This window comes from Solea senegalensis, linkage group LG13 (assembly GCF_019176455.1).
Source record: "Solea senegalensis isolate Sse05_10M linkage group LG13, IFAPA_SoseM_1, whole genome shotgun sequence".
Classification (NCBI taxonomy): Eukaryota; Metazoa; Chordata; class Actinopteri; order Pleuronectiformes; family Soleidae; genus Solea; species Solea senegalensis.
The window spans coordinates 22,684,897-22,701,734 of NC_058033.1; the positions used below are offsets into that span (position 1 = coordinate 22,684,897).

General features: G+C 40.2%; 2 protein-coding genes across 6 annotated transcripts in view; one reads left to right on the forward strand and one right to left on the reverse strand.

Annotated features, from left to right (window-relative positions):
• Window positions 1-7,216, reverse strand: part of ryr1a (ryanodine receptor 1a (skeletal)) — a 48,465-nt gene extending 41,249 nt beyond the window's left edge. For 2 of the 3 annotated variants that reach the window (XM_044041670.1, XM_044041669.1), the window contains exons 1-13: window positions 7,022-7,215; window positions 2,849-2,968; window positions 2,662-2,760; window positions 2,496-2,516; window positions 2,022-2,096; window positions 1,872-1,950; window positions 1,667-1,779; window positions 1,480-1,579; window positions 1,289-1,385; window positions 796-870; window positions 566-722; window positions 308-472; window positions 96-217 (exon numbers count right to left, since the gene is read on the reverse strand). In XM_044041670.1, the coding sequence (XP_043897605.1) occupies window positions 96-217; window positions 308-472; window positions 566-722; window positions 796-870; window positions 1,289-1,385; window positions 1,480-1,579; window positions 1,667-1,779; window positions 1,872-1,950; window positions 2,022-2,096; window positions 2,496-2,516; window positions 2,662-2,760; window positions 2,849-2,968; window positions 7,022-7,069 (1,271 nt within the window). In that variant the 5' untranslated portion in view covers window positions 7,070-7,215. Of the gene's footprint in view, window positions 1-95; window positions 218-307; window positions 473-565; window positions 723-795; window positions 871-1,288; window positions 1,386-1,479; window positions 1,580-1,666; window positions 1,780-1,871; window positions 1,951-2,021; window positions 2,097-2,495; window positions 2,517-2,661; window positions 2,761-2,848; window positions 2,969-7,021 lie in introns of all 3 variants that reach the window. The other variant, XM_044041668.1, reaches the window with a different exon arrangement.
• Window positions 7,217-8,339: 1,123 nt separating this feature from the next.
• nfrkb (nuclear factor related to kappaB binding protein) lies at window positions 8,340-15,737 on the forward strand. Of its 3 annotated transcripts, none has more exons than XM_044042794.1 (25): window positions 8,340-8,778; window positions 8,874-9,075; window positions 9,164-9,291; window positions 9,380-9,551; window positions 9,775-9,879; window positions 9,974-10,047; window positions 10,126-10,207; window positions 10,313-10,508; window positions 10,592-10,703; window positions 10,785-10,911; window positions 10,990-11,067; window positions 11,142-11,218; window positions 11,319-11,365; window positions 11,500-11,563; window positions 11,642-11,816; window positions 11,896-12,002; window positions 12,079-12,202; window positions 12,495-12,574; window positions 12,667-12,860; window positions 12,941-13,187; window positions 13,399-13,578; window positions 13,797-14,510; window positions 14,622-14,728; window positions 14,875-15,010; window positions 15,121-15,737. In XM_044042794.1, exons 1-25 carry the CDS (start codon window positions 8,674-8,676, stop codon window positions 15,259-15,261), a joined length of 3,774 nt encoding a protein of 1,257 aa, XP_043898729.1. In that variant the 5' UTR covers window positions 8,340-8,673; the 3' UTR covers window positions 15,262-15,737. The 3 variants fall into 3 exon arrangements, with proteins under 3 accessions (XP_043898729.1, XP_043898731.1, XP_043898730.1); XM_044042796.1 differs by having other exon boundaries at window positions 13,797-14,495; XM_044042795.1 differs by having other exon boundaries at window positions 11,503-11,563.
• The last annotated feature ends 1,101 nt before the right edge of the window (window positions 15,738-16,838 follow it).

Here is a 16,838-nt window from a genome sequence, read left to right on the forward strand (position 1 = left end):
GAAAAAAATGCCATTAGAACGAAACATGCTGTTAAAAAAACACAAAAACTCAGCTATTAGTGATGAATTTAGTGGAATATAAAGGAAACTGTTACTTGATGAACTGGTTGAAGAGGCCAGTTGTGCTGAAAATCATTCTGGCAGCTTGGGACTCTTCAGTCTGAGATCGAGCCACTGTGAGTGCATCATCCATGTGACCTTCTTTGTGGAGTATGGCCTAAGAATTGAAGACAGGTGACACATAACCATCTATGAACTTCTTGTAGAGTTGTCCAGTTTGATTTGAATCGTGCTCACTGTGTTCTACCTTTCTTTTTAAAGGGCCAAGACGAGCAGATTTAGCATCAACGGCAGCATATGTCAGCCAGAGAGCTGATGAAACATGCTGCACGAAGCACATGGACTCTCCGTATTTAATTTCAGGAATGCCCATGCCTTCCACATCTCTCTTCTGGGTCACTTCAATTTTTTCCTGTAGTTAAAACAAAAACCATTGAGTAAAAAAAGAAAAAATACAATGCAAAATGGCAGAGGTCTGGCACAGTGAACTAAGCCTGAAAATGACCTTTGAAATTCTAAAGCAGAAGGCAGACATCTTGGAAACAGCCTTCTCTGGGTCCACCAGCAGCAGTCCCTTCTCCTCATCCAGACAAAGGTACCTGCCAGTTGTTATGTGACGGATCCGGAAAGACTGGCCCCATTTAATGTGACCTCCACTCCAACTGCCAACAGGTACAAATAAAATGAGCATCAGCATACTGTAAAGTCACTTAAAGTGAAAAAGACATTATCTACCCAATACGTAGAGGCTCAAGTCTCCATAAGGATCGGGCATGACTGCAGACTGCACCACCTTCATAATGAACAACTCTGGAAAAGCGATCAAAAAACAACACAATAGTCACTGATGTGGAACAAGTAAATACTCCAATCTATGACAATCAACGTAATTCGTATGTTCCAGGACCTGATGGCATACTATAATTTAAAGATTTAATACATAAGAGTTATGCAGTAAAATATCTAAAAATTTTGAGATTAATGAGATTAATTCAAGATAATAGAAAACATTTGGTCACACTGCTTCTGGAAGTCATCAAAACAGGTATTTTGTGATTGTTTTGATTGAGAGACCACGAGTGGCAGAACATACTGTGAATATGAGCCAATGTTGTATTAAATACCAGAGGTAGAGAACATATATGGTATGTTTTGGAAAAGGGCTGAGAGTAACTTAAGGTATATATTCAGTGTTACATATTATTTTTAGCACACAGATATGACTGACCTGCGCTGGTCGTCCCCTTGGTCAGCTCCTGGAATTGCCAAACATTCATCCATGTGACCATGGAACAGCCTGAGCACATATCCTCCAGTCAGAAATCCTGCAGGGCAAGAGTCACACTGCTCAGAGAGAGTGGGCATTTATGACTGCATGGTCCAAAGAGATTCTTTTAAAGGAACAGCAAAAGTACATACCTTCAGCTAGCTCACAACCTGACATCACTGGGGTCATAGTCCACAGTGTTTGCATGAAGGACGCATCTACCATCAAGTCACCACTGGCGTATGAAAGATGCTAAAAAAAAGTGCATGCGATAGCACTGCTCAGATTTGTACACAACAGATTGTAAGTTACAGTGAAAACAAAGTAAACCGTGGTTACCAGGTATCGCTCTGAGGAAACACTGACAAGAATGAGGTCATCTCCCACCCTGACCTTCTCCCCTTCAGACCTTTGCTTAGAGGCTGGATGTATGGTCCACCAGCACGCCTCTCCTGCAAAACACACATTATTTTGAATCCAAAATAATCATGTCGATCCACGTTGGTTTATAAGAGCCACAATGATAATTCACTCTCATAACAACCTGTGGAATCCTCCTGCAAGCCCACATCAAACGCCAGTTTGTCTGTGAGTGAACGTGACGTGGTCAAACAGCTCAAGTACTGTGGGAGAGACAGAAGGAGAATGAATTCATGTCACACAATTTAAAGAACAATCAATGAGCTGTGCTCACCATGCTGGAGTGAGTGTGTTTCAGGAGAATCGCATGGCCGTACAGGAGGGTTCGATGACCCCCGCCTTGTGATGACTGCAGAAAGAAAGTGACAAAAGGTGAAAGAAGGAACTAAACAACAAACTCCAAACTCCAAACAGCAGAAGAAAAATAATCAGCCATGTCTTCAAACTTGGAAAATAAAGAATGTAAATTAATCCATGTCAGAAACTGGCAATACAAATTAATATAACTATATATAAGTTGCTTTTAAAAAAAAAAGAACATAGCATAAAATCCATGTTTTTATTGAATAGCATGATGTATTATTTGACTATTATAGAAAACAGACAAACAAGAGGCAAAGGCTTCTTTGCAATGTTGACATAGATCAGTTAAGTTGGTCTATGGTAACATAAAGAGGCTTTAAAAGTATCTGTGGTGACGTTACGACACAAACTCTCAGACTGAAGAACAAAGAGGAAACAAACATACCCATTTGTCCAGATCGACGGCCTGTGGTTGGCAGGTAAGAGAGTAAAGAATCATGAGATCATAGGCAAAGTGAGTTTCAATTGTTGAATGAACAACATAATGTATATGATATCATGGAGCGTCACTGTGTCACATCCCAGTGCTTACTGCCCTGACTGTGCCTCACCTCATCTACAGAAGAGTTGGACAGCATCTCCTGTAATGCTCGCACAGACAGGGACTGCTCCAAAATGAAGCAACAGATAGCCAGGTCTGGAGGGACATTCTGAAATACAACACAACAACCAGGAAAGATGGTGAACAGCACCAATCACATTTTGAAATGAACTAAGATAAGAGTGTCCTTTCACTACCTGAGCATTTGAGGTGGTCTCAAGGAAACAAAGACGATTCCCAAAGCCTTCGCAGGACAAACACAACTTGATCTGTTCTTTAAGTATAGATGCGGTGCATTGCAGCACCACCTGATCGTCCTACAGAGACAGCACAAGTCCACAGTTAAGAAGGATGGTGTTGCAATGGATATTTTGCAGGAGGGTAAGGGATTCTGCAAGAGGGGCTGATATAAAACAACAAGCTCCAGCCAGAATTATCTAAAGGAAATACAGCATTCCACAGGTCCAGTGTGAAAGAATCAGTGATAATGTAATAGTGGGAACAATCTCAAAGGTTCTCAAGTGTGTCAGGGAACTACAGTTGACTTCACATAGCAGAGAGGATTTAGTTTCTCTTCATTTCTACAGCAAGCCTCAGTTTGAAAACTGAAAACACACATACTGTGGCTCTGCTGTACAGACTCCCTACAGCAAGGAACACATCAATAATAATACATAAATAATGGCTACAAAAACCAAACAGTTTTGTAATACATTCAATTATATGTCGTGTCAATTAGCAGACGCTTTTATCCAAAGCGACAATAAGTGCATTTCAACATTTGCGTACAAACAATAGCTAGAAGTAAGTGCTTCAGTGCTTCAAGTAAGCCAAACTATGAAGTGCTAGTCAGAAGTGCGATGTACAAGTGCTTGTGACCAATGTCACAAACACTATAGTCCCCGACGAACCTTGTTAACAGATTTAAACGTAGAAAATGTGTATCATTACCCTTTCATGCATTCTGCAGCTCCTAGATACAGTTATTTCGTTTAGATTTCATGGATTAAATCCATATAACTATTACTAAATATGTGTGGTGGAATAATCACAAAGTGTAGTAGTCTGTAACAAGTGTTTTTGGTAAACAACAGAAAATACACTCTTGCTGAGAGTGCGTCAGTATACAATGTAACAGCTGTTTTCTATGTATCCTTCCCTGACCTTCAAACATATTTTTGTCTGTAACTACATTTGTCTGTTGTGGTCACTGGCCCAGCTCTAATCTGTCCACCTCTCTGGCTCCAACACAGCAGCCACTCTATTTCAGGCTGCTGCACCTGCTGTTCACACATCTCTCTCTTTGGAAACCTGCAGCCAGGAAACACATTGGCTCACTTTGTTGATCTAATGATGCAATTAGTCCAAATATTCAGACTTATAATTTGACTCTCAATGCTCAGCTGTTTATGCTTGTATCTGGAAATCAGGCAAAGCCTTAAATATAAAGGTAACACGTTAATTTAGTAAAACGCGCTCGAGGTTCAACTGAGCACTTACATTTCAGGTGTAACTTATTGTAAACTGGTGAGAGATTTTACAGTTTATACTACAAACTTTCACCATAAAACAAATGTTATCACTTTTGATATGTGACATTGAAAAAGGAAAGGTTACTACAGTTTACTATTTACTACTATTTTATTCTATTTGTGTGTAAACTATGAAAAGTGCTAAAATTAAATAAATAAATAAATAAATAAATACACCATTAAATAATTAATTAAATGTGTCTTTAATTAATTAGGTAAATAAATACACCATTAAATAAATAACTAATTATTAATATAAACCTGAAATAAATATTTTTCTGTGTCCCGGAACGCAGTTTTAACATCATTTGAGGCGAGAAATTAGTCATTTAGAATTCAAACATTTGGTTTGTGTATTAAGATATGACGTATGGTCGGAGGTGATCAGCTCCGTCTCTGCGGACGCTCGGCGCTCACAGTGCCCGGTGTAGAGCAGTGTTACCTCGGCCTGTCCTGATGAAATCATGACCTCTCTGTCATTAGATGCCTGGTGTGATCGATAGATTTGTTGTTGACGTGTTATTTTGTTTTTAATGTAAACATTTTGACCTGACGGTTGGAAAGTTTGTATATTATTAATGTTTTATTTATTTTAACTTTGAATGTCAGCTGAGATTGGCACAGGCACAGCACTCCCCATGACCCTCCTGTGGACATACACACATACACATACACTACACTGCTGTAATATATCTACATCTATCTATATCTATTAGAACCGAAACGTATGGTAAGACAATAAAGTATATTACCTTCACTTCAATATTTGGTGGTTTAATTCTATGGCTTACTATTGTGTTACATGAAGCACATTCATGTAAAGGCCTGTGTGACAGTGTTAACCACAGTTAATAAATATATAATGTAATAACTGCACAGTACACATGTAGAGTCACTGGTTTCTCTTGTCACTTTCTCCACCACAGACAGAGAGAGCGTGAATGACTGATGCTTTCCATATAAGAACTGCAGGAACCAGCATAGGATAGTAAAGACTGGTCCGGTCTTTCAGTTGTAAGGTCTGACGTGGACTGAAGTAAGCAGGTGTTGAAGTAGGCCAAGTATGAACTTGCTAATCTTCACACCGTAAATATAGAAGTGAACGTGATCAGTAACAGACTGACAGAGACTTCATGACATGAAGCCATAAGACAATGTCTTCTGAGTACATGTACATTATAGACCAGATTAAAACACATATTCAATCATTTGAATCAGTCAAAATGTTCAGGAAACCTTTCTGTGAGAAATAAGTCGTAAGACAAAGAAACTTCTATTCACATTGCTAAAAATGTCTCATTTTAATGTATGATCATTTTTTGAGTCTGGCTTTCCAGGACTAAAATGACCAGGGTCTAAACTCAAGTGACACTATGTGGAGCATCCACAGTAGTTGAGTTAAGTATCAGCACTGACTATTAAATAGAGCGTTACACACAGGAGACTGCTTCCAAGGCCACACCGCCCTTCTGTGGATTTGGCACAAAGATCTAAAGAGGAAATGTGATAGTTCAGCACTGAATGATGCAAGAAAAATAAACTAATAATAAATAATAAATTATAATAAACTACTTCACACAATCTGTAAAATCTAACTCAAAATAAACTAAAAAAAAAATTAAAAAAGAAAAACATAAGGTGAATTTGGTATTCATCCAAAGAAATACATGTAACATAAAACATAGTTTGGAGCAGCAGTAGAAAGGTGACGGACTCCCTGTGGATTTACCCAATGAGTCCATATCACATTTCTATGTGGTCACTGACGTGATGCACAGTAAGAGTTCCCTTATAGTTCGCCAAGAGTAATAGAAAAAATGATCGGAATGCAAAACTACTGAAGAGAGAGACTTGGGATTTAGGAGCAGTCCATCGGAAATACGCCCAACTGTAATTACCAGTCATTAACATTATAACAAGAGGAAGATGGAAATGGGTGAGTGGGGTGAGAAGATAAACAACTTTTCTTGCTCAAATTAAATCTTGACACATACACACACAGAAACAACAGCACATTGCCAACAACACTTTCCTGTTTTTAACCTTTTACAATAGTGGAAACCAATTCTGTCAAATATTTAACCTGGATTCATTTAATGCAACAAACATGATGACGCTACGGCAGCAGAAAGTGTGAATATGTGATTATGTGCAATATTCCCTCCCTGAAAAATGTGCAATGTCAGAAATGTGCAATACACCCCATAATCTGCTGTATAACTGTATATTTCTTTATTTTTATTTCCCCACATCTTCAACATTTTTTTTTTATTATTACTTTTATACTTATATTTATATTTATCCTTAAGTGTGTTTATGTTTCGTACTACTGACTCGTAGAACCCGCACAAGATTTCCAATGTGCCTGGACTTTCTGTTTAAGCACAAATGGCAAATAAAAACCTTGAACCTTGAACCTTGAACCTTGAAGTGTGTTTTTCACACTACAGTTTGATGGTAGTGTTGATCACACGAGTAACTTTGAGTAAAATCACTACAAACTACAGAAAATGTAATAGCATCGAAGAATAAACACAACATTATAAAATACAAAATATCATTACTGTGTTTCTAACTGTTAAGTGAGACCTGGCACCAGAGACAGTGACCTATCAAGCAGCCGGTGGGATAAAAATAGATAACAATGCCAACAAAACACACCACCTGTCCTTGTCAATCTGTGCAGAAAGTAACACAACACAAAGAGGTTTGGCTATTATCTGCTATGAAGCAACAGTTTAAAATACAAAGGTATGATTATTGTAAATACATGAGACTGAATCATTTAACTCACACTTAACTCCAAACACTTGAGAAGAGGCAGAAATCATCACTTACCGTTCGCAGGAACTGAATCTCTTCCTCTCCATCTGCACCTTCTGCCATTTTCCCAGGGCATTAAACGCTAAACCTTGAGAGAAAAAGGAAAAAAATGTCAATCTCAAAGTTTTGTAACTCCTGGTGCTGACATGCAAACAGCATGAGGCGAGACAATGTTGGTGAAGGTTTGTGAAGGGTAATGCCAGAGCTGTGCCTCTCTCAGGCCGTGTTATGTGTCAGAGGGTTTGACTCTTCAATCCTGTTCAATACAGCATCAAAAAGAGGTGGAGCAAAGCCTACCAAGATGGGCCACTCTTTAAAATCCTCCTAAATGATGTCATCCACACTACATTGTTACAATAATAAATGCACTTAAGTGAGACATTCTATTTCAGAGACAACTACTGTGATGGTACAGGAATATGACATGGAGCCTGTTATATTAAATGAAATTGTACGTGTCATTTGCAGACTTTCTGAATTTAGTCTTTTCATTCATTTTCAAATATTATTCATCATTTCATTTCAGCGATTCTTCACATTTGGCAGCTTTAAAATGAATTATCGGATATCGGCAAACACACCACAATCTGCCAATCTGATAGTGACTGCAGCGTTCGGCTAAATAGGCTGTTATCTCCTTTACTTCTATGCTGGCAATGACTATTCAATGAAGAAAATGTATATCTACGTCTGCTGCACCATGAGTAGGCACGTTTTATGTTCATTTCACTACAGAAAAGACTAATGGAAAAACAAATGGACATGTAACAAAAAAGGTATCAAAGGAGTCATTGATCTTTAGTTCAGACTAAACATGTATCAAACATGTCCCTACTATGTCTAATATTTTTTTTACTTTTCATAATTATGCTCTAGAAAAGGGATATTTCAGGCTTTTTAAAACCATGCATGCGTATAACTAATTTCAGTATATCCAAAAAATAATAAAATAAACAAGTAGAGTCAAGTAAGATAAATAATTATTTAAAGAAGTGTAGTCAAATAAGATAAATAATAACATAAAAAAGATAAATATCGAATCTATTAGCAGAACCTTTAGCTGTGGGCAGTTAGCATTAGCCACGTGCTAACAAGTGAACCTTGATAAAAGGGTTCCTGTGGTGGATAAAAGTTATGGCTTATCCCGGTCCAAATTTGTGACAAAATAACATTAAAATTACAATTGACTGTGGCATTTTGTGTAAAATAAACATTAATCTTAAAAAATAAGATTTTAATTTATATTTTACACATACGTATCAACTTCCCGTGGAGGGCAGCAACAAACCCCGCGAGAATTGCACTGTCATCAATAGAAGAAGAAAATGGTACGTCGGTAAAATCGGTCCCCTGTTTCCGGAAGTGATGAAGTGATAGCCTTTTTAGGTTAAGAGCTAATAGCATATTTAAGCAGCAGTTTAAACAGATCGTAAATAAATCACCGCATTATCTCGTCTTATATTCTGTTAAAATGTAAAAGGAGAATACAAATGTGTTAGCGTAATGTTGCTGGACGTAGCTTGTAGCGTAGTTTGCTTCGTTTACACAGCGGCTAATGTTTTGACATTGGTGAATGTTGACCATTGCTCGTGATCTGTAGCTGAAGTTTGAAACTATAAACCTTCAGTGTTTGAATGTGTGAAAGGAAACGAGGACATACTTGAACAATGGATCCCCTCGCACACATACTTGATCAAAACGATGGACAAATCACAGAGGAATGCATGTTGGGGAACTGCAGAGTCAATCTTCCAGAGGATCTACTCGAGGACGTGAGTTGACTGGCACTCGACGAAATGCTGCTCTTTTCAGTGTTGTTAGAATGCTCCTATTAAGTTGTAATACACATTGACATTTGTTTTAATAGCCTGACATTTTCTTCGCTGCACTGAGCGAAAGCACCTGGAGTGAAGTCCTGTCAGATTCCCAGAAGCAGCACCTTCGTCAGTTTTTACCACAGTTTCCAGAGAACAATGTCACGGAGCAGGACGGCACCATCAGTGACCTGTTCAACAACGGAAATTTCCACTTTGGAAATCCCCTTCATCTTGCACAAAAATTATTCAGAGGTGCCTCTTAATTACCTACATATTTACCCACAAACATATTACACTTGATGCTTTTCTAAACACATTTTCATCACTTATCTCCACACAGATGGCTACTTCAATCCTGAGGTGGTCAAGTACAGACAATTGTGTGCCAAGTCTCAGAAAAAGCGACAGTTGCACTCCCTTCAGCAGTATTCCCACAGGCTGTTGAAGCAGATCCTTGTCTCCAGAAAGGTTTTTTTATGTCAACTTTAAAGCAAAAAAAAAAAAAAAGAAGCTCCTCGTATGTGGCAGTAACGTTGACTGTGCTCTCTTCTTGAAGGAGCTGCTTGAGTTTGCTGTTCATAATGGCCTGGACTTTCCACCAAAAAGAAAGTTACAGACCAAGACTAACGCTGAAAAGCGGGAGCCAAGGGTGAGAAGAAGATTGAGTCGTATATTAAAGGAGGTCAAAACTGAATGTGGAGACAGCAATCCTTCATCTGATGATGATGGTCAGTCCTTTCTACTTCTTTCATGCGTGTCATTACCAAAAATAATACCTGTTTCTTTCTAAAGCACTTCCTTAATGTAAGTGAGTTCACATGCTGATGTAGACAGTAGTTCCAACAAATGACAAACTATATGAAAGTGAATGAATGTAGCTGTAGATTAATTCATTAATATTAAATGTGGTGAAAAACAAATGAATTCTTGTCTTATGTCAAATGCCTGCAGACATATCATTATGGACTCCAGCACCACAGTCGCCGTCTTCTTCGACCACCACGGTTCCGCTCAGAGTTTTTCCCAGCCTCTCTACCCAAGACATGAAGGCAACCGGTCAGTGATATCCACAAACTAACTGCTTTACTTACTTTGTGTTTGAACACAGTCACCACAAGGTTAATTAAAAAAACCTCTAATTTCTAAACAGAAAAAGTAGAACTAGGTGAGCAGGACTTGAAAACCATGCTGCAAAATCATCGGGAGAAGAGGAAGCGACAACCTGTAAGTTAAACAAACACAGGTGTTTCAATAGATCAGTCTCAACTTTTACTTAGTAAATCTAATATTTGATTTCTTCAGGAACACCCTGACCTGATGACTTCTGATGTCCATCTTGGAGACGTACTTTCAAGAGCAAATATTGGTCGTAAGGGGACCATGTGTGAGTAGTGGTGGTGATATTATATATGTATATATATATATATATATATATTTATATATATATTATTCTATTATTATATTATGTGTTTCTCTCATTATTTCCCAGCACTCTTTGACCTAGCTGTCCCTAAGAAGAAGATGAGAGATGAGAGGAGAAAAAAGAAAATGAGAACAATTAAAGTGGAATCTGAGGATCCGTTTGAAACACTGGCCCCTGCAGACACTTTGTCTGCCCCACCAGGAAACATCATCAACTCTCTGCCCGACACACCGTCTACTCCACTGGCTCACATCAAGGAAGAGTGAGTTAACATCCATCCAGCTATATTGTGTCATCTGTTGTATGACATTTACTAACTCGTGTCAATAACCATCATTTCTGCAGAATTGTGGAGGAGTGTCAGAGCAGCCCGGTTACAGTTGATGAAATAGCTGTCAGTTTCTTCAGTCTGTTGGAGAATATCCTGAGGGCAGAGATTCTTGCCAGTACTTCAATGGTACTCATCTCCCAGTCTCACATATTACACATGTTACAGTTTTCAAATACACATTATAACCTAGACATTTTCATCTCTCAGTTGGAGGAGAAAGTTCAAATATGGCAGTCCACTCCAAGCAGTTCCCTCAACGTGTGGTTTTCATCTGCCTCTTGTTGGTCTGAACTGGTTCTTCAAGCCCTGCAGTTTCTTGCAGGGGAAACTAAAGGTGATTATTCACTAACACCAAAATGTTTAGCCTTTATTTCCACCTGGTTTCACTCATGCCTTTATGTCTCTGAATCAGATGGCATGATGGCGCTCCCCAGTGGCTTTTCTCCATTTGTAGAATTTGTGGATGAATCCCAGCAGTGGAGGTGGATTGGTAAGAGTTTGAATCAAAACTTATTTTTGAGGACAAATCAAATCATTGAGATTAACATCTGTGATTTATTTTAGGTCCCACTCAGGACACAGAGAAGGATCTCAGTGCACTCTGTCAGCTGTGGCTGGACTCCAAAGATTTAGTTGTCAAGGTGGCACAGTTATTACTATCATTATTATCATTATTGTTATTATTGTTATTATATAAAGTTTGTGTTGTTTTACGATGCTTTTTTCTTTTGTCATCCACAGACAGAAAATGAAGACATGTTAGAGATGACTTCACCCGTACAAAGACTGTAAGATTCACTCATTCAACAAAACCAACAAATGATGTCGATTAATTGTGATTCATTGGTTGTTATTTCTATTTGAACTTGTTTATTTTAGTAAATACTTGATTATGGTTGTTTTATTAATGTCTCCAACCAAGCAGTTCCACTGATTATGTGGTTCGACCAAGCACTGGAGATGAAAAACAAGTGTTTCAAGTCCAGGTTGGTTTGTGCTGCTGGAAAACATCATGTCTCTTTTACTTGGACACGACTCTTCATGGCTTCTTGTTTGTGTCATAGGAGCTGCAGCGATACAACCAGCCACATAAAGCCTTTACCTTCAGGATGCACGGCTTTGAGTCTGTTGTGGGTCCAGTTAAAGGAGTGTTTGACAAAGAGATGTCTCTCAACAAAGCCAGGGAGCACACGCTGCTCCGCTCAGACCGTCCTCCTTATGTCACCATCCTGTCTCTGGGTTAGACCTTCTGCTTCTCTCAGTCTGTGTAAAGTACTAAACTGATCTTAATTCTGACTTCTGTTTTTATCCTTTTCAGTGCGGGATGCAGCAGCCAGGTTACCCAATGGAGAAGGAACGAGGGCAGAGATCTGTGAGCTGTTGAAAGACTCACAGTTTCTTGCTCCAGATGTCACTAGTGCTCAGGTGTGACAATCAAAATCTTATTTCCTCCCTATAATCCTCCGCTTTTCTTTGAGTGAGACGCTGTGTTTGTTTGCAGGTGAACACGGTTGTCAGTGGAGCTCTGGACAGACTTCACTATGAAAAGGATCCGTGTGTTAAATACGACATCGGCCGCAAACTGTGGATTTACCTGCACCGCCATCGCAGTCAAGAGGAGTTCGGTGAGAAACGAGATGAAGCTCAATGAAGAAGTTATGAAATATATGAATGTAATATAATCATTTGTTTTTGTTTATTACTGTTTGATATATTTACTATTTTCATACATGTTAATTATTAGAATTTTAAAAATTTAAGAAAGGATCATCTCTTATTAGGACGGGGAAATTAGAAAATCATACATTGATCATAATCATAAATAAAAAGGTGAAATGTTAAGATCATAAAAATAGAATATATCATGTATGAATATAACAGGATGAAATGTTTTCATGTTCTTTTCTCCTCCTTCAGAGCGGATTCACCAGGCTCAGGCCGCTGCTGCAAAAGCAAGGAAGGCTCTACAGCAGAAACCGAAACCTGCATCTAAACCTGTCAGTCTGCTGTAGATTCCTGTTCAACAGTTCAATGCCTGCTTTACTTATTGTTTCAATCTGTCATAAACTCATTCACGTTTATGTTTCAGAAGTCTGGAAGTAAAGACGGAGGCACTAAAACTCCTGGATGTTTGGAGGGAATGGATATAAGCTCCAATCCCATGTCACCAACTCCTACAACACCCACTCCGAACACACCTGGAACTCCCAAGTCTCCCTTACCCTGCACAACCGCCACACCAACAAAAACTGGAGCTCCAGATTCAATGAAAAGCACCCCAGGGTCAGTGTGACACAACATTCTTTTAGTTCCTCTTTATTCTGGACAATTCTGTAACGTTTGTCTCTGTCTCACTCCTACAGTGTTCTCCTGGTGTCCCCTCCTTCGTTGCCTCAGCTGGGAACCATCTTACCCAGCAGTCAGGCTGCTCCTGCAGCTTCACAGCCACTCACATCCCAGCACACAGCTCGGATAGTGAGTCATCTCGCCGCAGGATCTCAGGTGCGTGTGGTTCCTGCTCAGGCTGGGACTCAGCAGACCACACTGGTCCATCAGACTCCTCACCAGATCAGGATGCCGGTGTCGATGGCAACCAAGGGCATTTCACAGGTAACCAGAATCCCCCATTCTCACTGGTGGTCAGTGAGCATCACTCACTCCCAGGTCATGCATCCAGGTTTCCATCTGTTTTCAACAAACGTAGTAATGAAGGATCCAGTCTGAGATCAGTGAGATCCACTTTTGTTTCCACCTCATTCATGAGTGTAAAATGTCACTGGTGTTGTTTAATACTAAAGGAAACCGTGTTTGTGTTGTTTAGACGGTGGTGTCTGTGCCTCTGAGGACTCAGTCTGCCAGCAGCCCGGTCCAGGTGCCAACCACTCTGTCTGTCGCTGCTGTAAATGTAGCTAAATCTCAGTCTGGATCACCTGGTAGTCCAGCTCATACTCCGGCCCCCCCCGCTGTGCTACAAGGTGTCAGCAGCCCCAACATCAAACAGGTGAAGCTTTTAGCCTTAAATGGGATCTTTGACTGTGAGTCCGGCTTCGTCTGATCCACATCCAGAAGACTAATTTAGTTCTGTTCAGACTAGTTACAGAAGTCATCCATGACCATCCAGCTGTAAAACAGGAAGTTAGAGCGCCAGTGTTTTTAAACTGTGTTTTCGTTGTTGGTGGTGACGCCATCATTTAACGGTTGCTCTGGTTTTCGTTCAAGGTTTCCATCACAGGGCAACTCGGAATGAAGACTCCAGGGACAGGAATTCCAATTACAGCCACAAACTTGCGCATTCAGGGCAAAGACGTCCTTCGTCTTCCACCGTCTTCCATCACCACAGACGCTAAAGGGCAGACGGTGCTGCGGATCACCCCTGACATGATGGCAACTCTGGCCAAATCTCCTGTTGCAACTGTCAAACTCACCCCGGACTTTCTGGGCTCTGCCGCCTCGGGCAACAAAAGCATATCAGCCACTCTCCGTGTCGCTCCGTCACACCCTTCGTCTTCCTCCAGCGCCGCTCCCTGCGCAGGGGAAGTACAGAGCAGTAAATCGGGCCACATGGCTTCCACCTTGTTGAAGGCTGCAGGAGACACGGCCATACGCCTGATGCCCACGCTCGCCGTCACCGCCGACCAGAAATCCAGGACCTTCTCCACCGTCACCTCCCCCGACAAGACCACCATCCGGATCATGCCAGGACTTGGTGTCATTCCGCAGAAACAGGGTCAGACCATCTCCGTGACGACCACCACTGGCACTAAAACACTCACAGCTTCTACATGTGCTAATGTAGTGAGCATGGCAGCCAGTGTTGTAGCAGGTACCAAGGGGATCAGTATGGCTCCCGGAGTGTCGGGATCACCTCTGACACTCGGAACAGCGACGGCCACCGTGAGGCAGGTTCCTGCTGCCGTGGTAACCACACAGACGGTAGTTAGTTCACTTCTGTGACCGCACACACGCACACGCACACACACACACACACACACACACACACACACACACACAACCCGTGAATGATCCTCTGCTTTGTCTCTGCAGGGGAAGTTACCCGCTCGCATCACTGTGCCGCTCTCTGTCCTCAACCAACCACTGAAGAGCAAGAGTGTTGTGACCACACCCATCGTAAAAGGAAGTATTAATGCAAAGTAAGTTTCCATTTGTATTTGACCTCGCTCGTCACCGTGTCATTCTTTTTATATGTCAGTTTGAGAGCCTCCTGCATGTCTTGATGAAGTGATGTGAGGACTTTGTGTTTACAGCTTTGCTGGTGTGTTTCTTGTGTTGTGCACAGCATCAGCAGCCTGGGCAGGAACATCATCCTCACCACCATGCCTGCTGGCACCAAGCTCATCGCAGGGAACAAGCCGGTCAGCTTTGTGACAGCGCAACAGTTTCAGCAGCTTCAGCAGCAAGGACAGGCCACACAGGTGTGGTTGTTCTTCACCTTGAATGATGATGAACTGTAGATATACGTAGAACACATACATAGAACAGCGACTGTTCAATATAATCCAACGTCCTGTCTCTGCTCCTTCAGGTTCGTATCCAGACGGTTCCAGCGCAGCAGCTCCAGCAGCACATGGCGTCAGGTTCCTCAAAATCTGTTTCCACAGTCGTGGTCACAACAGCGCCGTCGCCCAAATGTGCACCTGATCCCCCGCCTGCACCACAACAGTGAGCCAGCTGTGACTCCGGTCCAGTGAAAGCCACGATGCCTGGATTTGGTTGTTTGACATCTCTCTCTGTTTGCAAGTGAAAATGTTATTTTTGCATCTTCGTTTCCTGTCAGGGTCGAGCATCAGTACGCCAGCTTCAAACACCTGTCTCACCAGTTCATTTATCCAGGTCATAGTTTTCCAAAAGTCATTGAATCAGTAGCAAAAATCTCCTCCAGTGTCACTGAGCTGCTCTCAGGCGTCATTGGTGTTGTCCAGGTTATGATGACGCTCATCAGAGGTCAGGTGATGGTGACGTGTGTTCAGGTTCCTTCACATGGAGGTTAAACCGCTCAGTCCTGTGTTATTTCTCTGAAGTTCCGGTACTTTCCTCACCAAGAGTTTTGTCTCACCAGTAAATTTCAAAACTTTACAAAAGCAGTCGTGTGGAGATTGTGTCGTTGGTGAGGAAACTTTGAATAAAGCAGGTTGATGATCACTCGTCTCCACGATGTTGCATTAAATGTTTGAAGCTGAACTTAATGTTGTGACGACTACTTTAGTTTGACTGGAATGAAAATCCATGATTAATAAGTTACTAGAGGAATTGTCAACTATTTTGAGAATCCATTTGAGGTTTTTTTTTATATATATAGATATTATATATAACATGTTCTCAGATTTTTGATCTTAAATTTCAATAGTTTGAGTTTTCTTTGCTCTTTAAAACAAAGAAATTATAAAAACTGAATCATTTTGGTTGAGAACATTTCATTTTATGGACCAAACAATAACAGAGGGATTAAAATATGAAATTAGATTTGTGTCTATATTTTCAAATAACACTTTTTCAGCAGCGCCCTGCGATGGACTGGCGAACTGTCCAGGGTGTACCCCGCCTATCGCCCGATGTAGCTGAGATTGGCACAGCACCCCCCGCGACCCTCTGGTGGAGGATAAAGCGGTTAGATGATGACTGACTGACTGACTGACTGACTTTTTCAGCAGCAAAAAAAATATTGATTTAATCATTCAAAAATACGCTATTTTATTTGTTCTTTGCACTCCCTAACTTGATGTTTGCGCCATAGATGTCTTACGTCAGCGTCTTGAACGCATACATATATATATATATATATATATATATATATATATATGTATATACATATACACATATACACACACACCAGGTATTTATGTTAAATCAACAAATGGGCAACTAAAACTCAGGATACAGAATGGCATGAGATATATGTATACTTTTATAATAGGAATATTACTAATATAATAAAATAAAAAATTAATAATTGTTACTTGTTTAAACATGTAATAATTCAAATTATTGGATTATATTAGTAATATTCCCATTAAAATCATTTGAATTATTTTGTACCCAAATGTTTAAATGCACTTTTGTAAGTCGCTTTGGATAAAAGCGTCTGCTAAATGACATGTAATGTAATGTAATTATTACATGTTTAGTTTAAACAAGTAATAAGTGAAATTATTGGATTACATTAGTAATATTCCTACTATAAAAGTATACATATATCTCATGCCATTTGCACCTTTCTGTTCTGTAATTATTCATAAATATGCA

Coding starts and splice junctions, on each gene's coding strand:
- nfrkb (XM_044042794.1), top strand. CDS start 8,674: ATGGATCCCCTCGCACACATACTTGATCAAAACGATGGACAAATCACA. Junction 10,912..10,989: donor TCTTGCAGGGGAAACTAAAG/GTGATTATTCAC, acceptor TCTCTGAATCAG/ATGGCATGATGGCGCTCCCC. Junction 11,366..11,499: donor ACTTCACCCGTACAAAGACT/GTAAGATTCACT, acceptor TCTCCAACCAAG/CAGTTCCACTGATTATGTGG.